General features: G+C 44.0%; 2 protein-coding genes across 5 annotated transcripts; one reads left to right on the top strand and one right to left on the bottom strand.

Moving 5' to 3' along the window:
- Positions 1-2,735: 2,735 nt before the first annotated feature.
- On the bottom strand, positions 2,736-15,022 carry STPG1 (sperm tail PG-rich repeat containing 1). Of its 2 annotated transcripts, XM_082777740.1 has the most exons (8): positions 14,992-15,022; positions 14,371-14,474; positions 12,089-12,190; positions 11,148-11,321; positions 8,341-8,452; positions 7,478-7,643; positions 5,838-6,028; positions 2,736-3,001 (listed from the first exon to the last, which is right to left on the bottom strand). In XM_082777740.1, the coding sequence occupies exons 1-8, from the start codon at positions 15,017-15,019 to the stop codon at positions 2,925-2,927; spliced, it is 954 nt and encodes a 317-aa protein (XP_082633866.1). In that variant the 5' UTR covers positions 15,020-15,022; the 3' UTR covers positions 2,736-2,924. The 2 variants fall into 2 exon arrangements, with proteins under 2 accessions (XP_082633866.1, XP_082633867.1); XM_082777741.1 differs by lacking the exon at positions 11,148-11,321.
- A 233-nt stretch (positions 15,023-15,255) lies between these two features.
- Positions 15,256-24,958, top strand: NIPAL3 (NIPA like domain containing 3). Of its 3 annotated transcripts, none has more exons than XM_082777763.1 (12): positions 15,256-15,381; positions 15,923-16,329; positions 18,161-18,229; positions 18,328-18,499; positions 18,608-18,667; positions 19,387-19,508; positions 20,274-20,370; positions 20,606-20,741; positions 21,396-21,484; positions 22,702-22,765; positions 23,842-23,936; positions 24,598-24,958. In XM_082777763.1, the coding sequence occupies exons 2-12, from the start codon at positions 16,231-16,233 to the stop codon at positions 24,795-24,797; spliced, it is 1,203 nt and encodes a 400-aa protein (XP_082633889.1). In that variant the 5' UTR covers positions 15,256-15,381; positions 15,923-16,230; the 3' UTR covers positions 24,798-24,958. The 3 variants fall into 3 exon arrangements, with proteins under 3 accessions (XP_082633889.1, XP_082633887.1, XP_082633888.1); XM_082777761.1 differs by having other exon boundaries at positions 19,363-19,508; XM_082777762.1 differs by lacking the exon at positions 15,256-15,381 and adding an exon at positions 15,394-15,805 and having other exon boundaries at positions 19,363-19,508.
- The last annotated feature ends 269 nt before the right edge of the window (positions 24,959-25,227 follow it).

Genomic DNA, 25,227 nt, shown 5'->3' with positions numbered 1-25,227 from the left:
TCACTGTTTGCCTTAGCCCATGACTGATCCAGCCATAGGCTTTGGCTTTCTCCCAAACCATCAGTCATGCAGAACCTTCAAACCATTTCCAGCAGAGCTGAGACCAGCTCTGACCTTTTCTGTCCACAGAGACTTTCACAGATGCATTTAAAACTCACTGTTGAACGGACACTGCCTGCTCCCACACCCCCCACCCTGCTGCGTCTCTGATTGTAAATACCACAAAGGCCTCCATAGCCCTTGTTTATACATTTCTGATGTATTGTTCCTTTTATATTTTATATATGTATAAATATGCATTGTTTTATATTTGACTCAGTACAGTGACACAGAGCATTTCAAACACAGGCTGCTTCACATTTCTCCGTGAACTCCTTTTGTAACTGTGTTGTTGGTTTTGTTGTTTTGGATATTCCATAATAATAAAGGTTCAAAGACAGAAAGTGAACTGTTTTCACCCAGCTCTGGAGGTCTGAGTTGGGAAGGCCTTCAGGAAGGGCTGGGTAGGAGCCAGGGCAGAGAGGTGACCTTGGAGGCACAGAAAGGGCTTGATGTTGGTTGTGCATCACATGCTGTTGAACAGCTCAAGAAGACTGTCAGCCTAAACTGCCCCTTCATAAAGGGGTGCGAGGCAGCAAATGCTGCCTGTCTGTGTACAGCTGCAGCAACAGCTCCCGTCAGGCACGCAGACCCACAGCTGGGCTTTCCTCCCAGGTCTGTGCTGGTTGCTGCAGACGTGCCGTCACGGTGCTGCGGGTGGGTGGAGGTGACTGAGCAGTTCTGGGCACATCCCTTTGATGGAGGGATAAACGCTCAGAGGGGTTACCTGCCACAGATCTGCTGAAATTTTAAGCAAGTCAAAAAGAAAGGCCCCTTTTAATTCTGCTCACAGGAGGAGCAGCGCAGCCTCCATCTGTTGGGCAAGGCAGTGTTACCAGGTAGCCAGCTGAGTACCTTCCTCCACCTGTGCTGCACTGGCTGCCCGAACTCCTCTCACCTGCTGCCTCTCAAACACCAAGCTTCCACCACAGTGTCTCCTGTGCTAAAAATTGTCTGCAACTGCTTTTTGGTTTAAAAATAAATTATATATATATATATCAAGGGGGAGTCTTCCATTTTCCCATGAATCCTCTGATGGTTGAGATCTGTGGACTTTCCTCTTTCTTTATCTGCTTCAATCCTCTGCTTTTCCTGTCTATATCAAAGTGAAATGAATGTGAGTCCTATAATCAGACAAGAGTCCCACTGTGAAGGGGATTTTGAAATGTTGAAATATGTCAGGATGGTGAATTTTTGATTACTTAATTGTTGTTATCATTATGAGGAGGGCCTCTTAGATGAGACTCAGATAAGTCTGAAGGCTTATCAACCTTTGACGATCTCTTCTGGCACTCTACACTCCTTCATCTTCATATCATAAACTCCTTCTTCAACAGGATTTCTCTGATTCAGTGTTAGTGCTTCAGGTCTGGGCCTACAGTCTTACTATAGCAGAATTTCAGCTCAAGTTAAAAACAGGCACACTAAGAGCTCCCCAGTGTTTAGTAAAGATGGCTGTGAAACTGACAGGTGCTCTCATCATCCTGACACATCAGGCAGGCCCAGGGACTCGGCTCTGCTGTCCTCAGGGGGATCTCTGCAGCAGGACTCCTGGTGCTGGGCACCCTGCCGCTGCTGTCTGTGCAGGGCTGGTCCTGGGGAGGGCGGGTGGGCACTGCCTGACCGATGGGTAAGTGCTGGCTGCTGAGGGAAGAACACAAGTTTACGGCTGCTTGTGGGAGAGGGAGCATACAGCACCCCTAGAGACAAATCTCTCCTAAGTTCTGCAGTGTGAGAACTGCCCTGGCTGGTGCTAAGCTTGTCTGCACCATTCAAATTACTTCCCTTTCTGCTCATGAGAAGGAGGCAAAGGACTGGGTAATTCTTCCTGTGCAGGTCCTGAGTTAGCCTGAATTTGCTTGGTTTTAAATCACAGTAACTCCACCGTGTGCGGGGAATGCTGGTTGATTCATGCCAACGTCAGCGCAGGTACAGTCACCGCCCCCTGCCACCACTGCTGAGGGTGGGTGTTTTGCTGACTGGCTTAGTATCGTTCATCCCTTCCAGCAAAGGCGAGTTGCTGTAGAGGTTGCGTAAAGCAGAGCTCCCAAATATGTGAAAGCATTCTTGACTCTTTGCCCGGAGCCCACCAGTTCCTTTTGAAGATTAAGATACGAGTGATGAAGGCGATTCACCTCTGAGTGAGCAAAGGTCGTGTGAAAGTATGAACCCACTTGTGTTTTGCAAAGGCCTTACACTGACAAATGAGAGAAGCTTCCTCTGGAGCAGTATCTGCTCTGGACAGTCAGCAGCTGGTTTGTGCTGACTCTTGACTGGCTTGTAAAATGTACCTGGCAGGTGTGCAGCAGAGAGTGTCTGTGCACACGTGCGTGCACACCCACGCTGGGCTCTGCGTTCTGTGCAGGCAGTGTGCTTCAGCTGCACCAAGGCCTGGTGCTGGCAAACCCAAGTGTCCATCCCCTGAGCAAGCACGCAGCAGAGGTGTAGGATTTGCCCACACTGCCCTTTTCACATATTTCAACCCTAATAAAAAAGGACTCTCCAGCCAGGGCAATGTCTCCTATGGGCATGGTCAGTTTCCACCACCTATTTTTTGGTTTATCAGATGATAGCACCAAGAGGAGTTTTTCTGCAACTCTCAATAATTGTAGTAATTATTCAACACAAAGAAAATTGGAAGCTTTTATGTCAGCTTTAGCTAATATCTTCCATTATACAGCACCAAGTACCACCAATTAGCTGCTGGACTATCAGCCAGCCAACCACGGCAGGCTGAGGACAGCACTGTGAGTTAGCATGCACTTTGCAGAGTTTGAAAGAAGTCCTGTTCGAGGAGCTTTGCTCTGGTGTCTGGGTTCCGCTGCTCACAGCACTGGGACCCACTTCTGATCATAGTTGTAGATGAAGGAATACTTCCCAAGTGCTCTGGGTGAATAAGCACCTGCAAAGACAGATATGCATTAATGAAAAAAAAAAAAAAAAAAAGAGAGAGAGAGAGAAACATAGCAGTGTGTGAGCTGAATTTTGCAAGAGCTCTGGTATCCACAGTGCTGGGTGGAGGGCTCTGCTGTTCAGCTGTACAAATAACACCCGGTTTCTATGTCTTTATTCATGCTTATTCATTCCTTGCATCATCAACCAAGCAGCTGAGGATCTTGGTGTGTGGTGTGATTCTTCATTGCTATGAAGGGCAAAACAGCATCCTGTGTTTTGTTAAAACACCCACACATCACGTTTGGAGATTCCCTGGCACCGTGTTGGATATCGGAAAGGATCAAAGACACAGGAAACTGAAACTGTTTCACATCTGTTTCACAATGTGGAAAGCTTTAATGAAGTCACTGAGGGGTCCCCTCCACTCTGCTTTTTCACATTCTTCCTGAAAAATTCCTTGGATTTGTATAAAATTTCTGATTTATGAGAAAGGTACTAAAATCCTCAGCCTGTGTGAATGACCTGGTATCTTCTGTAAAGTGTCTCTGGCCATAGAATTTTGTGCTAACATTTGGTGTACTTTGGGGTAGTTTTAGTATGTTGAAGGTTGTCTTGACTGTAAATTTAACTGTGACTCCAATGTAAGGGATTACCCAGATTTCCTGAAACACTGAGCCACTGGCTCCAAAGGAGCCCAGGCATCAACAACCAGTGAATAACCAGCCTTTATTAAAGTTGTTGCTTTTTATCAGCTACCAGCTGATTTAGTTCTGATGTATTTTACACCTTCCTCTAGTTCTATTCCTTGTGGTCTAGTGCTGAATATTTCTGTACATGTATTTCTGTGGGCAAGGGCTTAAGTCACCTCTAATCTCGTGACTTGGAGTTTTGATCCTGTGGAATTTTCTTCCCCACTTTTCAAACTGGGCTAGAAAGGAGATCTGTGTGTGTTTTGTTGTTGTTCTTGTGGTGTTTGTTTGTTTTTTCCTAACAACAAAGAGAAGACTGCATGCATGGTTATGCGATGCTGGTGTATCCTTGTCCTTTTCATGCACTAACATGGTATTGCATAGGTTTCTAATCAATTTGGCATGAAGGACTGATGAAAATGACAGATGGCATTTCTTCACCATCTGCAGAAGGTATTTGTAGTACATTCCCTCCCTCTTTAATTAACTTGGTAACCATCCTCAGTAATTTTGGGCCAGATTTTCAGCATAAATAAACTGGCCTAGCTCTGTACCTTTAACTGAGACAGACTAATTTACTCTGGCTGGGGATCTTGTCCTAGCTTAGTCAGCAGAACAGCTCTCAGGGAGCTGGCATGTTGACACAGTACCTTGCAAGTCTGGGATATGATCTGGATGGAGCTCCAGTAAAGCCCATTACCCCAGTTTGTGCTGCCTCAAGAGCCCTGGAGAGACTAATGCAACCAGCATGTTCTCTTGCTCTCCGTGGATGGTACAAATTCTGTATCTAGGAACGTTCATATGTTAGTAGTAACAGCAGTATTACTATTGACTGCTTTTCCAGTCCTTTGGTAACCACCTAGAAGAACTTCAGAATCTTAGAAGAAATAAACAGGGCAAGAAGTATGAGTCTTAACTGAAAAAAAAAAATGTTATTCATGCCTAGAGACAATCAGCCAACGGGATACGTTCCACCAGGGCCGAGCTGAGCTCCACCTCCGCCCCATGACTAGCTCCCTGCCTGTATATGAAAGAACTGCTCTGCACAAGGAGACTGCAGCAGGATTTGTCCCTGTATCTGCCTCCCTTATCAGCGCTAATGGCAGAGGGTCAAAATTCGGGCATGCTTCCTGGTGCAAGCTGTCCCTTTGCCATTGAGGAACAGCTCCCACTGCAAGCACTGCTGGCAGGGTTGAGGCAGGGCCCGCCGGTCCTGGCTGGACAGACTGGTGGCAATTGTGCCCATGCATGTTGCTGGATGTCAGCCTGGCGTGTTTAACCCATTCCTCAATGGCGGTGTGTCCCTCCTTCACCTTCACCATATGTTTCCTGATTACAAGCTACTGGGCATGTTTCTTTTCTTGTTTTACTCAAGTTTAGATCAGGAAAATTCTGGCAAATCCTTCTGAGGACAGAACAGCCGGAGGGTTATAAAACTAAAGACACTGTGCTGAGGTGCTGCGTAACGTTACTCTCTAGCTGGGGCATGGAGGCTTTCTCAAGAGGATGTTGTTTCTTTCCTGTTCTCCTGTTCCAAGTGCTCTTCTCTCCCAATTGAACAGCAAAGTGTTGCAGGTGAAATGTGTGTTGCACCAACAGCCAGAATTATGAGATTATGTGGTAGTTTTATACACGCACTGTAAGTCACAGAACCTGTTTGTCAAATACACTGACAGACAGCTGGTGATATTTTAATGGCCTTTACTTTGAAAACATGAATTTTTCTATCTTGCCTTTAAAAAATAATATTGTAAAATATGGAACAGCAAGTTGGTTATAGCGCTGGTAGTCAGGACTCTAGTCCTACTTTGGCCATGTTGCTGTTGTGCAATAGAGATCAATTTAGCCCAGATTTTCAATACTAGACAAGTGAAAGGTAGCAGGGGACACTATGCTCTGATCTAGAAAGGATTTAGCTGCTTGGTGGTCATCATAAACCTACGGTCACAATATCCAAAAGATCCTATGTGACACGTACTACTGAGTAAGGTGCCTTTCAGAAATGGTGTGTGTCTACATGCCTTTGAAGGTGGACTCTCCAATTTCTGTGCTTTGTTTCCTTCCTGTTGAATGGGCAATAGTGCTGTTTAGACACATCTGTAGGCCTCACATCTCTAGCAGTGAGAAGTACTTCAGAATAATTCTTATTTTTACCTGGTCCGGGGAACCCTTCCTGTGATCCACCCCCCATCCATCGCTCCGTGTTTGAGACAAACACAGCACTTGAGCAATTCTGCTTTAGAGAGCCTCTGTAATCCACGAGGTTGTACTGCCCAGGTCCAGGAAAAGGTGGATCTTTACAAGGTGGGATTGCTGGAGCACAGAGTGTCAAGCAGAATTTCTGTCTGTCAAGAGAGAAGAGGCTTAAGAAGCTCGTCCCATAGTGGTGGAGTTTTGTCACAAAATAAAAGCTGTTGTTTCTGTCAGGTGCCCAGGAGAGGTCAGTGCTTAATCCTCCTAAACCAAAACCTCTGGGGAAAATTATCTAGGAGGAAAAAAAAAAAAAAAAAAAAAAAGGTCCAATTTCAATGCTATAGTCAGCCTGCTTTATTTACTGTGAAATACAAAGACTTGTCACTGGTCCAGCTTCTGCAGAGACCTAGCTGCTCCAGAGTAAGCCAGCACTGAAGGCAAAGCAACAATGCCAAATAACTCCAACTGGGAGTTCCTCCCATTCTCTCCCACTGATTGAAACAGGAGAGGGCGCAGGCTGTAACCCCAGCAGCTGGGTGTGAAGTGTTTTTGTGTCTTCTGATGGTACAGACTGGCAATCTTCTCTCCTCATATTTAATTTGCCCTTCCCTCTAGCCCTCTGTCCTTATCAAATGCCACTTGGCATTGCTTCCCTCTCAGCCTACAGCTTCCCACTCTTTATATAAAACCCCTGCTAAAAGATACAGCTGCTGAGAGATGTAGTAGATACACCTGTTGAGTAAGGAGGGCTGTGCGCCTTCTCATGTTCTCATTCTTTTCCATGGTCAGGAATTTATTGTTGATCTTAATCTTAGGCCAGGCAAAGTCACTGCATGGTGACAATAAATTTACTTGAACAATTTGCTGATAGGCAGATTTATTTGCCTTCTCATAAGGATATGAAGGGGAAGGAGTTTCCTTTCATGCCTTTAATCCCTTTGAAACAAGTGGTAGGATGGGATAGGTGGGAACGGCAGTTCTGGCTTGAAGGAAGTACTTGAGAGTTTTATTAAGCCTCCTTTCAGCTCTACTTCCCACCATAGCAGGGGCTAGCAAAATGCCCACAATTTACCCCGTAGGTTGTCTGAGATGCTGTGCTGCTGTGAGCAACCCTCAGTGTTCCTGCTCAGTGGTTCCTAGATTTGACCCTTTATGCCTAATGTTACTCTGGGGGTGAGTTTAGGCACTAGCAATGCAAAAGAAGCAAAGCCTCGTGCTTAAAATCCCTGTCTGGGCTACAAGAGCTGAAGGAACCTTTTCCAGGCCATGTGTGCTTTGGCTTCTTGCTCTGTAAAATGGGGGTAAGATATTACCCCTACATCATAAGGGTGGTGCAGTATTTAATTACTGTTTGTAAATGTCTGAGAGATCATATGATAAAGGTACCTCTGGTACACTGCTCCAGGATGTTATCAGCCCACACTCCCCTTCAAGGCAATGCTCTGTAACACTTCCATCTCTGAGCTAGTTCCTGTAAATCTGTGGCAATAACTGGCCAAATTGGACCGGGTGATATGGTAGGATACTGTGGGATCACTCTGCTGTCTGACCTTGTTTCAGATGTTGCATGGAAATAGCATGTCTTCCAGAGCTGGACTTACTTGAAAGGAGTTTTCTTTGCTTCCCTGGTGGGTTTATATGACTGATAGATTGTGGGCTCTGCAGTAATTCTGTCTGTCCTTGTCAGGCGGGAGGTCTTTGACTTGAAGGAAGATGTTATACCCTTGGGTGACACCTTGGTGAAGGAATCATTGATGTTGTAGTGACCTACAAAACAAACAGGAAAGAAATGTAAACACCAAACATGGCTGCAACACTGGTGCTGAGAAATGAGAGTGCAACAGTCAGTGAATGTAACAGAAGGAAAAAGAACCGGTATAACAGGACTGTGTGGGGAAATCAATTCTGGATTTGGGAAGTGCTATCCTGGGCAGAGCTTATTTCGAGGGACACTGATAAGGCAACACCAAACTTTGTCTTGAGCATAGGCACAAATGGAGACATTAGCAATTTTAAAGAATCAAACAGGAGGAGAACTTGCACGTGATATACCTCTGCATGATATGTGCCCTCATGTTCTGGGTCTTAAACCTCAACAGGCTATGGGCCAGGAGTAGGCTTCTTTTGCAGCTAGAGTACCATGGAGCTTGGTACATTATATGCTAACGTGGCTTCTCCAGGAACCCCTGGCATCTACACAAGAGTTGCAGGGTTTTTAGTGATTCCTTAAGGCTACTCAAAACTGTCAGGATGGTTTCTGGAATGTTGTCTCAGCAGAGACTCAATGGGATCAAGCCATAGCACTTGGAAGGGAGGAACACTGGTGTTCTGACACCTGCTCAAATCTCATATGCCTTGAAAAGCTCAGAGTGACCTGAATTGATGTGCAGTGGTGCTCTGCACACTGACGGAACAGAACCAAAATCACCAGCAACATCTTTCTTCCAGCTCAAGGCTCACATACATGGAGAAGGCCATTTTCCAATTTTTTCCAAATTTAATCCTCTTGTGGTTCGCGACACAAACACTGCATGGGCAGAAACATTGTTGCTTTGCTTGCAGAAATCTGTAGATGTCTGTTTCAGAAAAAAGAAAAAGGGCTTGTTAATGTCTTTAATTGACCTAACATGTGGGTAATTACCAACGAAGGAAAACCCACATTTAAAATCCAGTTGTCTCCATCGTGAATGATTCTAATGATGCAACTGTAGGCGGAATTAGGACCAAAATATCAGAGTGCTTACCAATTGTAGGTAGGTCTCTTTGTGACAGTCCAGCATGTAAGGTTTGCATTTACACACACACACTGAGGACATGAAACTCGTGCAGAAAATGTGGCTTTTGGCTTTAATTGCTATCTCCAGACTTCTCCAATGTCAGCTTTAAGTGTCTTGTTTGGATCAAGCTGCTGACAGCCCAGAATTTGAGGTGGCACTGCCAAGACACCAAAAGCCACCTGCAAGACAGCCCCTGGAAAGTGCTGCAGTGAATAGGGGCTGTCTCTGTGGCTGTCACTGCTGGGACTGCAGTGTGGGCTGGTGGCCTTAAACTAAGCACGACTTGAAGAATCTGCACTTCAGTTCATTCAAGCCTGCAGATAATGCTGGAGTGGTTGTGCCTTCCAGCAGCTTGCACCAAGCTTGGTGTGCAGCACTGCAGTTCTACTGCTAGCAGTCCCCAAGCTAATTAACTTGGACAGAGGTGCCAAAAGTCCCTGGGGGAGGAGGTCATGCTGCTCTCGTGGAGCACTCAGCTATTTGCCACACTCGCTGCCCAGGTACACACAGCAGCTCTTGTACAGAATATACAAAGGAACACATTTAATCCACAGCTCCTAAGGAGCTCACACTCAAAGACAGAATTGGTCACAGAGCTGAAGATAGCTTTGAGGACAACTTAGGATACTGTTTTCTTGTTGCTCACTCATTTTCCCCAGAACATTTGTCAATTTTCATCTGTAACCACCTTAAGAACGGATCCTCCAGTTCCTAGACAAAAGTTCCTTTTTGCCTAAGAGCAGTGGCCGCATAAAGAGAGCAGGATCTGGCCTTCTTTTTCTTCTCAGATGTCTCTTTGTCTATAGTCATAAATTATCAGACACTGCCATCTTTTAAATAGATAGTTTCCTGTTCTGCTTCTTGTAGGTTAGATAGTATCTCCTACAGTAAATCATGAGTCAGTGATTAATTCAAGAAGGCCGTTCCCAGAAGCAAATTCTTACAATGTTAAAAATAATATGATGTGAATCCATTATACTATGATATAGAAAATAATTATGGCCTGCAAACTAGTTTAATCAACCTAGAACATGCCGGGGCAGATACTCAGCTGAAGTGAGTCATCATAAGAAAGTTCACAGTCTTAGTGTATAGGTTGTACGAGCGAACATGATTACTCCATGTCAGCTGAGTCTCAGTAACTCTGTACGTGTGCTCTTTGCACACCCAAATTGTGAGGCAAGACATGTTTGTTTAAGACACCTTTGCTGATGTTTAAACTGTATCAAATTACTTTATAAAAGCATGAATTGCTTCAAGAACATGCATGCAGCCAGTTAAGATGTCTCCAGCTGATGAGTAGCAATTTATTAAGCTCATTACATCGTGTCGTGTTCATTCTGCCTTAAAAAGCTATGCGATGTCATCAAATGTTATGGAGAGTCAACATGTTCTGCCTCAATCACAGTGGATATATCCTGCATCAAAATATGATTTGAAAGGGAAAAGTTCAGTAGGAAATGGCTGCAATGTAGAGATTCTGTGCAGAAAAAAAAATCTCTCTAAAGAATAACAAAATCGAAAAGTAAATATGGTTAAAGCAGGACAACACTGAAAGGACAAAAAAGTCCATTAGCTGAGTGCATATTATTATAAACTATCTGACAGTTGTTAATAACACTTTGTGTTTTGTTATCATCTTCCATATCTCAAAACACACTCTGAATTCCTGTGGACTAAGGCTTGCAACACGCCAGTGAAGCCTGGTCACTGTGGCATGGGTGGGGAGCATCAGGCATGGAACAGTTAAGTGACTTACACACGGGTGAATCAGGAGGAGGTTCAGGAACTGAACCTGAGGGCTAGGTCCTCAGCTGATATAAACTGGCACAGCTCCACAGCAAGTGGAAGGGCACAGCCAATTACATTAGTTCAACATACTCAAACCTGATTCCCAGCTCTGAGGTTGAACCTCAAAACCCAGTACCTGTTAAAGATGTAGAATTCACCTGCCTTGAGCTTCTTGGCAGAAGTTCCCTGTAGCCAACCAACAGAGGCTGGAGTTCTAGGATGAAAACTCACGGGACGTGGTGGGGTCTTCCAGTATCAAAGCCAGTAATGTTGCAAGGAGGGCAGAGGCTGCCACCATCCCAGGGTCAGGGATGTATTTTTCCTCCCTTGGTATTGAAAAGTTACTGCCTGACGTGTGCTCATTTCACAACACCTTGGGGTACACCTGCAGCATGGTCAGAGGTGAGATGGCAGATCGTGCAGAGATACCTGAGCTAGGTTCATGCTCATTCGTTTAAATACTGAGTGCAGTGGAACAGACCTCAGAGCCATCAGGCACAGGATAAGTATTTAATGGTATTTAATGCAAAGCTCTGGGCTGTTACAGCTACCTTGAGAGCTGTACGTAAACTAGCTCAGTTACAGCTAGTTGCTGTGTTTTATGGAACTTCATAGCATCACCTGGAACATCAAACTGACTTCACCAGCATTAAGTTAGTTGTGCCTTGCTGCCTGCCTTGTCTTCCCTTCCAAATCTCCTTACATGGTATTGATTGGGGGCTGGAGTAGGGATTTTCTCAGTCTTCCTAGAAATAGGTTGTTGAAACACGCTGGAGTTTCCCATGCTAAAGTCTCGTCTGGACTGAAAATACGATAGGATGTTATAGGCATTTGCAGCTGGAAAGCTGGAGATTTTCTTGTGTGCAGTGCGTGGAACCTGGAAAGGGAGGGAGAAAGGAAATTGTCAGTAGCTGAGCTGAAAAGAAATTGTGAAATGACTGAGGCCTGGATTTACCAAATGTAATTTTTAAGGACAAATCACCTCTATCATTTTAAAATAGCAGAAACTTTGGTATACAGTACTCACAGTTGCAAGTTCTGTGAGATTAAATGGGAATGAGAATGACTTTTTCAAGTAATAAGCGTTGCTGATTTCTTCTTTTGGGGGGCACATGCTCATCAGCTGGCAAAATAAACTTCTTTTTTTTTTAAGTCTTGTGTTAGAGAGAACAGATCGTGAAATTATTCACTTTAACTATGAATTTCAGGTAGCCTAGTACAACGCTCTCAATGAGTCCACAAAGCATGTGTGTATGTATCCTCCTTTACACTTTTGTAAGTTAACAACAGCTCTGCCAATTTGGTTTGAAAAGGTGTAAAAGGACCACCTCTGGGTGAGACTGAGCAGAAAAAAATTCAGCCCCATTGGAAACTGAATTTAAAAGAGAACAAAAGATGAAAAAGCAGCTTAGAATAGCCGTTGGACTTCCACTTTAATTATAACTCTGTCTGATGACAGTGAAAAATGATTTTCCTTCTTGGCTGGATTTTAGAAACATCCCCAGTACAACCCTAAATAGACACTGCAGACAGGCAACAAAGTAGCTTACAGACCAGATCCACAGTCCACTGAAGTCACTACAAAGGGACTATGTGATTTTAGCAGCTTTGGAAATCAGTCTGAAATAAAATGCTTCCTCTTACCAGTGAAGGAAAGTATCCAGTTCCTTTCTTTGACAACGAAGGGCTGTTGATCTCTGGAGACTGATGAGTGACATTACAGAATCCTGGGCCTGGATTTTCACTCTAGCAAGAGAAGTACCACACACATTGACCAAGCTGTATTGATCACCTCTCTCTTGGGGCAAAGGCAATGAAATACAGGCATAGGCTCATACTGATGCTAATGGGACAGCTCCTTTCCCCAGTACCTCATCTTTCTGCCACATACTTGAGGCTCTCCAAATTGTGCTCCATGGAGAAGATGGTTGTGCTGAGGGAAGCAAGTTTGGTTCAATTTGCTAGAACCATCTATTAAATGTGCAGCGGGTTTCCAAAGCAGATGATAAAAAAAAAAAAACTGCATCTGCAAGCTCAATTACCTGGTGTTGCCCAGGCTTGGCTGCTCCTGCTGACCAGCCTGCTGAGGCTTGGATGGAATCCCATGCTCAACCCTGCCCCATAAAGGGGAGTTACTACTCTGACAGCACGTTCGTGATTAGCACCTTCCAGGACAGCACGTGTCAGGGAACCAACTACAGAGCCCTTCTCCCATCCACTGCATCTAGCTCTGGTTTGGCATGCACATCATCACGTCAGTGTTGTTGAAAGTAATTGGAGATTAGACATCTACACACCCTTGGAAATTTACCTCCTGCTACCGTGACTGCACACCTCTGTGTCCTTTGAATACTTTGAACTATATTCTGGTAAATATAAGGGAGGATTTAGCTGTGTGGTAAATCCACCAGAAATGCCTTCCAAACTCCAGTGTTCAGGCACCTGTGGGGCTGTGTGAATACAGTGGTAAACTGGCACAGTTACAAAAGTGGGTCAACTCACTTGGTAATTATTCCAGGTCAGGTACTAAGAAGCAAATAAGCTCTCTACATTGCCTACATTACAGGTGGGTAAACTTCATGTACTGCTAAACTTCATTTATCCCTGACTACCCTGCTAAAGGAATGTGCTCCAAAATGGCTTGTGCTGAAGAGAACACAATCAAGCACTGGTGGAGGAAAATAAGTCAGTAACTGCAAAAAGGCCTAGCATTAAGCGACCTAATGCTTCCCCTCCCCTACCTAGCACAGTAACTCTTCTCTAGGGTAAAGCTTAAGAAAGAATCAGCCAAGCCCTTGTATAGCTTGTGGTTTGGCTTCCTGCCTGCTCTGCCCTTCAAGCAGGAAATTCTCAAAGGGAAGGGAGTGCTTTGTGAAGCTACCTTAAGACTCTGCCTCTTCTCTTTTACTCAGAACTTAGCATCAGGTCATCTGGAACTCCTGGAAGCTGACCAGACAGACTGATGGCGCCTACTTAAGGTATTTAAGCAACTTCTCTACCTTGATCATTTTCCCTCATCTTTTGTCCTTTACGTCCTTGATTGTTGTTATTCAGTCCCGAGATAATATGTTCCTGATATCACTGAGATGGGAGAGACAAGCAAGGAGGAAGAGATCAAAGGAGGGAGAAGAAAGAGAAGATGCCAAAGGCAAAAGAAGAAAGAGGGAAGAAGACAAATACTTCCGAGATTTACCTACTTTACATACCTGGCACCCAAAGCTTCAGAAATTCAGAATATACTTAGTTTTCAGAGTTCTGGTGTTACAACATAGTCACCAGACCACAGGAAACAGTCAGCGGGGGCCATGGGCATCCTCTTTCCACCAGCAGAGGATGTAGCTTGAAAGCTGCATCCAGAAAGCCCAGGAGGCCCATGGCACCTCTGAGTGTTGGCCAGACTTGAAAAGAAACCTTGCACAGCGCAGGCTGGGAAAACAGCATGGTTTTAACGTATCTTTCTGCTTCCCTCTGCTGGCCAGATAACATATACCAATGTAGTTCCTACAAATCAGGGGTCAGGGTGGAGTGTCCGAAGAGAGAAGGGGTCATATTCTCCTACCATTATACAAGTGTTAAGTCTACTGATTTCTTTAAATTTGCTCCTGAATTTCACAATACATGCAAGATATATGTTTGTGTCCATGAGGGTTCAAGACTGGAAAAGGGACCAGGGACAAAGCTGGGTGGGAGAGATGTAGGGAGATGGTAAGGACAAGGGTGATGTATGTGCAGTAATTTTAAGGTTTAAATTAGTAACACTGCTTTACCATTTACTTCATACTGTTAAAAGTTGTGATTAAAAAACAAATTTAACAACCATATTCTAGACTTAGTTCCTTATTCGCCATATTTTTAGTTGCAGTTTAGTGTTTAGTTTTTAGTTTTTTATTATGAGGACATGAACTTCAAACATTTTTGTTACTCACCTGGTTATACTGAAATCGCTTTGATTGAGAATTAAATCCCTTTTTTTCTGAGTTTGAGATTACCTTACCATGGTGCTTATAAGGACTGGAGGAAATCTGGAAACCTAGAAGGAACAGCCAATGGTAACAAAATTCTGAATATGAAGATACAGGAAGAATGTAACTACAACACCAGTTTTCTTTTTAAAAAGGATGTAGAACTTAGGGGCACATCTAACATTAACGGTGCGTACAAGCCAAGAAACCAGCTGTCATTTCTGCATTTATTTAAAAAGCAAAGTGAAGAAAAAAGAAAAAAAAAACACACACTTTGAAGCACTAGTGCTGATAAACGGACTTGACGGGTGACTCAGTGCTGTTTAGGGTGGTGAAGCCACGGGGCGAGCTCTGGGCTTGGAGGCGGGTGGCGGGGGGACAGGGGGCGGTTGGTGAGGGACAGGGGGCGGGTGGCGGCCTGGTGCCGGTTGCCGTGCCGGGAGCCAGGCGCAGGGCGCGGTGCCGGCCCGGGCGTCCCCAGGAGGGAAGCGGCGCCCTGAGGCCTGCCGGCGGCCGGGCCCTCCGCGCTCCCGGCGCTCCCCTCGCGTCGGCCTCGGGAGCGCCCCGTGCCCCCCCTCACCGTACCTCGAGCTCCGCCGGTGCGGCCGCCCATGGCGCACCCGGCCCCGCCCCGCGGCCACCGGCACCGCGCAGGGGAAGCCCCCCCCACCCCCCCCCTCACGGTTATAACGGCCCGCCCAGCTCTCCTCCAATCGGCGGGCCTGTTCCTTCGAGCCCTCCGGCAGGCACCCAATGGCAGGCGAGCTCTCAGAGCCGCCCTCCGCGCGGCTGCTTAAGGTGGCTCGGGGCTGGCCCCTCGCGCACGCGCCTTAAGGTGGCGCTGGCGGCCGGGACCGGGAGCGCCCCCGCCGCCGCCTCGGGGCCTGGGGGGGGCCGGGCGGGCGGGCGCCGCGCTCGGCCGCGGGCAGGAGGTGGGGGCGAGGCGGCCGGGCCATGGGGCCGCGGAGGCAGCAGGTGAGTGCGCGGGCGGGCACGGCCCGGCCCGGGGCTTCGCGGATCGCGGGCACCTCCCCGGCAGGGCCCGGCCCTGCCCCGGCGCCGGGCGGCCTCCTCCCCGCCGGCCCTGCCTCGGGCCCGGTGTCCGGCCGCCCGGGCCGAGCCCGGCTCCGCTGCCAGCCCCGGCACGCTGCTGGCGGGGCGCCGAGCGAGCAGCGGGAGGCTGCGGGGAGCAGGGACACCAGGAACGGGGCTCGGAGCACGGCCGGGGCTTCCTGAGAGGAGCTCGCTTAGATGCCGGCGGGGTACCGCGCCCCTGGGGCTGAGGCAGCGTGTGGGCTCCGGTGGGCAAACGCCTCTGCAAGCTCCTGTGCACGGGACTTTCTGAGAAGGGATTTAAACTCTTTCTCTGCTGCTATGTGCAGCTCTTAGCTTGATTCCGGTGAGTTTTCTGTGGAATCAGCATCATTTCACTGCAGCTTTTGGACAGTTGAGTTCATTTGACCTGATTCTTCTTTTTTTTTTTTTTTTTTTTTTTTTTTTATTATTATTTATTCAGTGTCATCTTGGAGGAATATAACGTTAGTGCCCCACTAACTCACTGGAAATATTGGTTCATCTCCACCTCTGCCTGCAGTGCCTATTCTATCTCAGCGTAGCCCAGTGGAGGAAGAAGAGCAACAGATAGATTACAGAGAGCTTGTTTGTGCTTCACGGATGTAATCGTTTGTCCATGCTAAACAGGACGGATGAGAAGGACTGGTACTAAGTTCCAGATAACATGGTTCTAGCAGAGTCCAAGTCTCCTCTTTAAAGAGAAGTTCTGGCATCTCAGAGGCTGAAAACCAAACACTTCAGTAAATAAAAATGGAAGGAGGCAACAGTCCAAATCTGCAACTTCAGCAGCTCCCACTGGCCACAGCAGCGGTTTCTGTGCAGCCACACACAGACTCCTTTTCTTACAAGGTCAGGTTTCTACCCCAGACTACCCCTAGAAGGCCTTAACTATTCAAGTAAGCTGATAATGCCACTTATTTTGGTTATTTTTTTTTGCAGAAAGTGCACTGTCTTTGTATTTAGCCATGCCTGCAGGCCTGAGTGTATTATATACTGTGTATATAAGCAGTGGGAGAAAGAAATTCTACGTCTCAAAGAGCTAGACAAAGTGAAGAAAGAATGATTGGCAGTTAAAAGATCACATAGCTGTCTAAAATGGGTTAGGAGCAATAAGTTTTGCTAGGTAACTCTTCAAACTATTCTGTACATCAGTGATTGAGACCAGATGTTCTCATCTGCAGTATCTGAGTGCTTACATTTCAGCCCATGATCTCTCAGAGCCTGTAGCCAAGGTAGGACCTGTTGCAATAATTCCTCCTTATTCTCCAACTGTAAATGGAACTGTTCCCAAATCACTCTCCTACAAATCCATCATTCTGAAGGTGCTTGGAAAATCCCTTCAAGAAGGGCTTTTCCTCCTTCCCCCCCTTTTTTTTTCTTTCCATTATAAAAAGTACTTTGAGAACACAGTCCAAGATGCATTGTAAAAATTAGACTGGCATGAGGTTTTCGCAGGCTTGCAAGCTCTCGGTCCAGAAGCCAGTCACACTGTTCTACTTACAGTGCCTCAGCTGAAAGGGCTTCCTCCTCGTGGTCTTCCAGACTGAACCCGGAAACCATGCTGAATTTTCTGTGGCTTTCTCTGTGATCACACAGTGATGTTTTTGTGCCAACTTTACTGTCTTGTGGGGAAAGCATCTTGTGTTTTTGAATGAAACTGCTTGGGTGAATCTTACTTTCTCACAGCCTGACAAAGCTTTTTGTTCCACTGATACAAACTTGAAACTCTAAAGTCATTGTTAAAATCAAGAACTGTAAATTTACAGTTAAGGGAGGAATACAAATGAGAGCTCAATTATCCCAAATCAATCAAAGGTAGTACTCCACTGTGTCTTGGTGACCTGCACTGAGATGAAAAGTGCTAGTGACATCTAATGAGATCTAGACAGTTGTTGAAGGAGCACAAGTGCTAAATGGCCTGTCTTGAGTTCATGCTCTTCTGTTTGCTCCTAATGTATATTTCCTTTGTGACTCAGCTTGCTTTACATTTTTTATTTCAAGCTCTGTCTCTGGACTATGAAAATTACTGCTGAGTTAGTAACGCTTATGTGGAATGTGCTAAGAACTTAATAGGAGTTGCTACTAGTTACCTTTTAATTTGGAGTGTCTGGTTCATGTAAAAAGCAGCATAAAATCTGTGATAATTGACTGCTCCATTAAATGGGCCAAACTGCTCACCAAACCAGCAGATGGTATAGGTTGAGAAGAGCAAAATAGTTACTGAAAGGTGACCCACAGAATGCAGAGGTTCCTGATCCATATGCTGCTGAATGCCAGGCCAACCTTATGAAAACAGATTTCATAAGAGTGTTGCTAAAGATATTAAAAAATGGATTTTTTGAAGGGAGGAAGGAGTGAACAGGTTGTTGTGTTTAGCAGTTTGACCTTTCCCTCTAAGAAACCGCAAAAATGTGAATACATGCATGCTAATTTGTCTCTCATACAAAGTGTTAGTTGAGGAAGGGTTATCTTTCACTTAAGTTTCATAGATTTGGAACGGAGCCACAAGGAAGTTACTCGAATTATCTTAGGTCGTGTAGAGAAGATAAACAATGATTTATTGACAGGTGATCTAGGAACAGATTTTAAAGTGTTCTCTCTTCCAGATTGTGCAAAAAGCCTGAACTCTCTTCAAGGTCCAGTGGGTAAATTTAATATCTCTGTATTTACTTTTTTACAGGAGAACTTGATTGGTGCATTACTAGCTATTTTTGGGCATCTTGTTATCAGTATTGCACTCAACCTTCAGGTGGGTATCATGAAACAAATATTGATCCTGCCTCAAGCATCCTGCATTAAAAAGCATCAAGCACGCCGAAGCTTCTGTACCTTTATTCTCTTTTCTAGAAATACAGCCACATCCGGCTGGCAGGCTCCAAAGACCCCCGAGCTTACTTCAAAACCAAGACATGGTGGTGTGGACTGTTTCTGCTGGTGCTGGGAGAGCTGGGAGTGTTTTCCTCTTACGCTTTTGCTCCTCTTTCACTGATTGTGCCTCTCAGTGCAGTGTCTGTTATAGGTAAGGAAGAAGGAGATGACTGATGTCTGAGTGTGTTGCACTGTGATACTGCTGGTGACTGGGTCAATATGTACATCATCCTGTTTCTCTTTCTTTTTTTTCCTATAGCTAGTGCGATCATAGGAATTATATTTATTAAAGAAAAATGGAAGCCCAAGGATTTCTTGAGTAAGTTCCACAGTTCCTTTTCATTTTTCCCTTCTGTTTACAAGCTATCATGCACATAGCATGGCCTCCTAAGAGTCACAGAGAGATGGAAAAGTCTGCATTAACTATAGTACCTCTTCAAAAAAAAAATGTCATCTCATCCACTGTTTGTTAAAAACTCATTTTTTTTTGTTTTGTTTATGTCTGGTGCCAGGTTTTCAGAACCTCATCTTGCTGTTTCATAGTTTTTTCAGAATACATAGAAATCATGTTTGTTTGCAAATTTGAGAATCACAGTTCTCTGAGCTGAAGCCGGAGCCAGGGGCCTTGACTCCGTAATAGCTTACACACAACTGAATCAGATAAATTTTGTATGTGTGCAGCTGTTTGCAGAACTGGGGCATTCGTTCTGCTATTTCCTGAAAAATGGGCTGTAGGCAGGCATGACAAGCCCCAGATGTAGATCTGACAACTTCTGTTGGTTTAACAGATGCTACCAGGTGTCCTGGTGTGAGTTCTTTTCTCAACTCACACCACACATATTGCTTAGGGTTATTTTTACTTCTAATGTTTTGAAAGTGGGGCATGAATGGCAGAGGAATGAGTCATTTGGAGGAATATGCATGATGTCATGGCCGCTGCGCATGTGCGATATTAGTTCCATGCATCCATACTAACCCTCTAACTGTCCTTTTTTTGTCCTTTGGTCGCCAAAGGGCGCTATGTTTTATCCTTTGTAGGCTGTGGTTTGGCAATTATTGGAACTTATCTACTGATAACATTTGGACCTAATAGTCATGAGAAGATGACGGGAGAAAATATCACTAGGCATTTAGTGAGCTGGCCATTTCTGTTGTATATGGTAAGATGGCCCGTAACATGTGGGACAGTTCTCTGCTGTTTGCCTGATTTGGGAGTTTTGTTTCAAGTGTTTTTATTTATGGGGACTAGCAATGTTTCTTATTTGCTAATGGACTGTTTTCAGCTTTTGCTAGTGTCACTTCCACAGCGCATGTGGACACCTGCATGCACAACTTAGAATTTAAATATCTTTAACTTAAAATTTTTTAAATAGCCTGCTCTTTCCCTGATTTGTCAGCCTCAGCCTGTGACAGCAGTGTTGGGGGCAGCTGAGAACAGTTTTTTAGAGGTGCCCAAACATTGTGCTTGCATCTGTTCTTTTCCTAGGCTGACTTCCTCTGGAGTCATCATTGTCTCATTGATAATATTGTGCAATCTGTTGCTCCTTAATAAAGATAAGTTTGGCCGTTAAATAAAATGAGTGCTGTAGGGGTCATTTAAAGAAAGTAGGAAAATAAAAAGTAGGCTGGGATCTGTGATGTGAATATTAAATCGGGATTATTTGATCTGCTTCTTTACCTAGAATGTAATGTCAAAGATGTCCCATGTTTCCTGTACTGCAAAAACCTACTGAATGTCTTGTCTAGTTAGAATCTATGATCATGTTAAATTTGATATGGAACTGTGTCAGATCCTCGTTTTCCTTTGAGTTGTCCTGTTGTATGATTCTGATATTTGACTGGCTCAGAATCCCATCTGCTGCCAATGCTACTTACTTAATATCTAATGTTCTCTCTTCTGTGTTTTTTTTTGTTTTTTTTTGTAGCTTTTGGAGATCATCGTATTCTGCCTGCTACTGTATTTTTACAAGGAGAAAAATGCAAACTACATCGTAGTTATTCTCCTGCTTGTGGCTTTGCTGGGTAAGTTGATATGGACTTAAAATATCTTCCTACTGTGGCTTAAAACACTAATCTACAGTAAAGTGATGTATCTGTAGCATGTAGGGAATTTTATTGGCCTAATTAATGTCATAAAATGTATCACTCTATTCCAGAAACTTTGCTACAAATTAAGTAAAGCTATTTTACAGTGATGCTTAGGATCTTTGCAAATGATTGTTGAATTGTCACCTTTGTCTTTTGTAAACATCCACAGGTTCCATGACTGTTGTGACCGTGAAAGCTGTGGCAGGCATGATTGTTGTCTCAATACAAGGAAACCTCCAGCTTGACTACCCAATATTTTATATTATGCTGGTGTGCATGATTGCTACAGCAGTCTTTCAGGCAACGTAAGATGCTCACCCTCTCTTTGTCTATAACTGCTGGATTTAGTGGGTCAGTAATTAATGAGATGTTTGTTATCCATTTAAAGAATGCTGATCACATTTTAGCGGGAAGAATTCCTGGTCTCTTCTATGACCTGTACTCAAACCCATGTCACAGGAGCCTGGGATAGCATTTTTCTTTGCTTTTCCATGTAGTGACATGGCCAAGTAGTTTTGATACCAAACTTATACATCAGAAAAGTATTTGCAAAACAGTGGTACGATTGAAATGGTGGCAAATCAAATAGAGTATCTTTGCACAGGCCAAAATCAGTGCTCTGTTTTTTTCCCCTCTGTTCTTGTGATAACATTAAAAAGTAGGAGCAGTAGGAACAAGGATAAGGAGCTATTCAAAATGTGGGTGGCATTCTGGCCTCAAGGTCAGTGGCAGTAATTTCACTGCCTTTAGTGAGTACGGCTAGAAGGTTTATTCCTCAATCATTCGTATTAATTCCAAAGCATGCTGATGCCGGTTTATTGAGAATACAGTTTCTTAAAATTACTCACCGTTGATTTAAAAGGTGCTTCCAGAAAGGAGAACTATATGAGTCTGTGGTAACTGCTACACAGTTTGAGTATCTGTCCCAAGTCAGCCTGTCATCTGTCATTGTATTGCAGGTTTTTAGCTCAAGCCTCACAGCTGTATGACTCGTCTCAGATTGCTAGCATCGGCTATATCCTGTCCACAACAATAGCTATCACAGCAGGTAATTGCACAAAACAGTGTGTTGGTCCTTTCTAAAAGATGGGCAAGAGATTTTGGAAAATAATTCTCACAGCTGGGGAAGGTGAATACTCACAAGATGATGACTTGTATTTTCATGTCATCTCTCTTCTGGAGCTGGCTTTATTTCTTTTTCCTCTCCCAAGATGTGAATTACCCATTTAGACTGTGTTAAGTTCTGTCTTTTTGTTAAACGTATTTGTTTCCTCTGGAAAAAGGTGTTACAGTTCTCTTCCTGATTTTTCTTGTTTGTATTGTATCTAGGATACACAGTTGTATAGGCACTTTTCTTGCTGTACAGATTATTCCAATTTCAGCCCTTGCCCACACAGGAAAAATTTCACCTATATGAACAAAGATAAGCATTTTAAACCCCCTTAGACTCAAACCTAAAGATATCCTTTTAAATATCTTGTCCTCAGTAGCTAGATGTATGAGCAAAACTAGAAGGAAAAAAAAAAAACGCTGGAGAAATCATTCATTGCAGTCAAGCAGATGAACCATCCACATAAACTAGTAATTCTCTTCTAGGGGTATAGGGGCAATAGCTCCCCCCCTTAAGTTACACATCGCTTTTTAATGCGCTTCTTCAATGTCGTGAGAGACCGTGGCCTGCTCTTCAGCTAGTGTTTATTTCCTGGGGTGTTCCAAGCCATATGCTGCTCTCAGATTCATCAACTTATTTACTTTACATCAATTAGAATTGTAAAGAGTAACAGCTAGAACGTGTGTACTGGGCTGCTTGTCCTCGTGACATCCAGGGTGCCAAGGATGCTTGCCATCTTAAAATTTTAAGTTGTGTATACGTGACTGGGGCCAAGGGATCCTGTTGGAGTTAGAGATCCAGTCTGTTGCTCAGATGTCAGAAATATGTTTATATGGTAACCACTGCTATATGGTGAGAACTCAGGCTGATTTGCATAGTGACCTGCAGTAGTTCCAGTGCTATTTCCTACCCTACCCCCATACCGAAAAACTTGTACTAGTTGCTGTGTGAAGATTTGTACATACACAGCTTCTGTTAAAGTGGAAATATTAATAGGGCATATTAATCTATTTTAAGACTATAAACAAATAAGGTGCTGACAACATAAATAGTAATCTTTAATGACTTGATTTCTGGAGGGACCAATGCTTGTGATGCAGCACTAAATGCTCGTGTTAGCTGGGAAGAAAAGCATCAATTATTTCTTTTTCAAGGAGCAACTTTCTACTTGGACTTCACTGGCGAAGATGTTCTCCATATATGCATGTTTGCACTTGGGTAAGTCTTAAGGTTCCTTGATGGAAAACTGAGAAGTATTTCTTCAGATGTATAAATCTAAAAACTATATGTAAAGTTACATGTGTTTATGTACGTGTGTATGAGACGCATGGCCTGCTGGAGAGGAGGGTGAACTGAATACACTTTCTCTGGTAAGAGCAGACAGTGGCCCATGGAGTCAGTGCCTTGTCTGAGTAATGGTGCATGCTGTAGAAGAATTTTGTCATGCTAGGCTATGCATAACTGTAAAAGGTTTGTGCCCCATATTAAATCTTTTTACTGACTGAATGGTGATCAGCCTGGATGTTGAGGCATATGGGCTGTTCCTCCAAATGTAGCCATTCCATGTAAGGTGAGCTGGAATGCTGTCAAGCAGCTTATGAATCTAAAAGAACAGTGAAATAACTAGAAGCAGCCATCTGTAAGGGATCTGTTTCAGGTTTTGCACTGAGCCTTCACTGAATTATGGGACTTCAGGAGCCCTGTTTCTTAGGGTGTGGCCATTCACACAATGCAGATATAATCAGTAAAACTCACTATGTAACTCAGCATTTAGTCCTAGGATACAGCATTTGATGTGATTAACTTTCCATAAGCAGGGGATGGTCTGAAATGTCTTCCTGTTTAGTGCAGGAAAAAAACAATATCTTGGAGTTCAGTATTATGAACTGTGCCATTCTCTGTCAACATACTGTAAAAATAAATCAGCAGTTGTTTGTGTATTTACCAATTGGGAAATATTGGAAAGTTCAGGCTGTTAAATCCTGGAATTTCATGAAAGCAAATCAAATTTTGATATGCTTGCTTTCTACTTTTAGTTAAGATCAATTAATTAATATGAACTTTTTTCAGCATTTTTATAGAAGTGAAACTGTGATTGCTAGGTGAATTTCAATACTGTCAAAGAAGGTTACTCTGCTGGGGGTTCCCTGTAATTCTGACTTCATAGACCTTTCTCTTCCAGTTCTGAATTCTTTACTGTGCTATATGATAGGCCTTCAGAAAAATCAACGTGCAACATTATCTCCTCTCCCTTTTCACAGTTGTCTCACTAGAACTTGTCTTTTTTTCCTCAGGTGCCTCATAGCATTTCTAGGTGTCTTCCTGATCACAAGAAATAGGAAGAAATCTGTACCCTTTGAACCTTACATATCAATGGATGCTATGCCAGGTAACAGTGGTTTATTGCTGTCTCTTTGGTCTTGGGCTTCACAATGGAAATTCAAGCTTCAGTTTCTCAAGCATCTCGATATATCAGGCAGCTGTTTTGTTTTATGTTTTTTCATTCTCTTTGGTCGATTGTGCGATGTGAGGGGTACATCCATGCTTCTCATGAAGCAGAGGAGAAATGATGTTCCACTTCAGTACTCTTTTTCTGGGTCCTCTGACACCAGGGATAGTGTCAGAACAGTTGTCTAGGTGGCTGCTGTCTGGGAAGATAACTGATTTTGAGCATTTGCTTGGGATTGGTTCTCATCAAGCAGGAGGAACCGATTACTGGGGATGACTGAGGTACGTGGCAAGAGGTAGAGGACAGAAAGATCAGAAACTTATTTGTAGGAAGTAACAGCTAAATGTCTTTCTGGTGATCTGTGTAAAAGACATGCAGCATTTGATAAATGACTGCCATCTCTCATTCACTTGAGCATTATTTCTTCATTAATTGTTTTAGAGCTAAGCAGAAGAACACTGTCTCTCATTTAACACTCAGGGAGCTGATGAGCCACATATATTGCTAACTCCAAGACCATAGAATTTGCAGATTTAATAGAGTGTAGATTGAATGCACTACTTCTGTTCCTAAGCATTTATTCTGTCTTTGTACTTTTCAGGCATGCAAAACGTGCATGATAAGGGGATTGCAGTTCAGCCTGACCTCAAAGCTTCCTTTTCCTACGGTGCCCTAGAGAACAATGACAACATGCCGGAAATTTATACTCCAGCTACGTTGCCAATAGTGCAGGAGCAACATGGTTCCAGAGGAGTTTCTGCTCCACCCTACCGGGTGCTGGAGCACAGCAAAAAGGAGTGAGTGACTGATATTCAAGGAACTGATTTGAATCATCAGAAGTATGACCTTTATTTATTTACCTGTTAAAACATAAGCAAGTGTAAAACCAACCTTGGTATAGTTTAAAGCTTGTCTCAAACTTAACTTTCAAGGCTGATTATTAAAATAAACAGCTCTCTATAGTTGTGAATTTGAAAGTGTTCATCTTAGCAAGAAATAAATCCCAGTTCTCCATTCAAGGCTGCTATCTGGGAGTGTGAAATGCAGAATGTGGTGTCGTGGCTTTATGAAACCGATGGGATGACAGACGCTGTAGAAATGCAGAGCTGTGGGAAGAGGAGTGACCGTGCAATTTTTAGCCCTGCTGGCAGAGAGTTTATCTTCAAATAGAAATTTTCAGGAGTTACTCTCAGTGAGAGGAGGGAAGGATTTAATCTCTTCTCCAGAAAAC

Source organism: Aythya marila (genome assembly GCF_965140915.1).
Source record: "Aythya marila genome assembly, chromosome: 22".
Classification (NCBI taxonomy): domain Eukaryota; kingdom Metazoa; phylum Chordata; class Aves; order Anseriformes; family Anatidae; genus Aythya; species Aythya marila.
The sequence above is the reverse complement of the archived record's forward strand: the minus strand, read 5'-3'. Positions and strand labels throughout refer to the sequence as shown.

Bases quoted from the DNA above. Each gene is read 5' to 3' on its own strand.
- STPG1 (XM_082777740.1), bottom strand. From the start codon at position 15,019: ATGGGCGGCCGCACCGGCGGAGCTCGAG. The intron at 6,029-7,477 runs GTAAGTCCAGCT...CTCTCTTGACAG, and splicing joins GCAAAGAAAACTCCTTTCAA to ACAGAAATTCTGCTTGACAC. The intron at 3,002-5,837 runs GTAAAAATAAGA...CTGTCTTTGCAG, and splicing joins GGAAGGGTTCCCCGGACCAG to GTGCTTATTCACCCAGAGCA.
- NIPAL3 (XM_082777761.1), top strand. From the start codon at position 16,231: ATGGAAGGAGGCAACAGTCCAAATCTGCAACTTCAGCAGCTCCCACTG. The intron at 18,500-18,607 runs GTAAGGAAGAAG...TTTTTCCTATAG, and splicing joins CAGTGCAGTGTCTGTTATAG to CTAGTGCGATCATAGGAATT. The intron at 19,509-20,273 runs GTAAGATGGCCC...TTTTTTTTGTAG, and splicing joins GGCCATTTCTGTTGTATATG to CTTTTGGAGATCATCGTATT.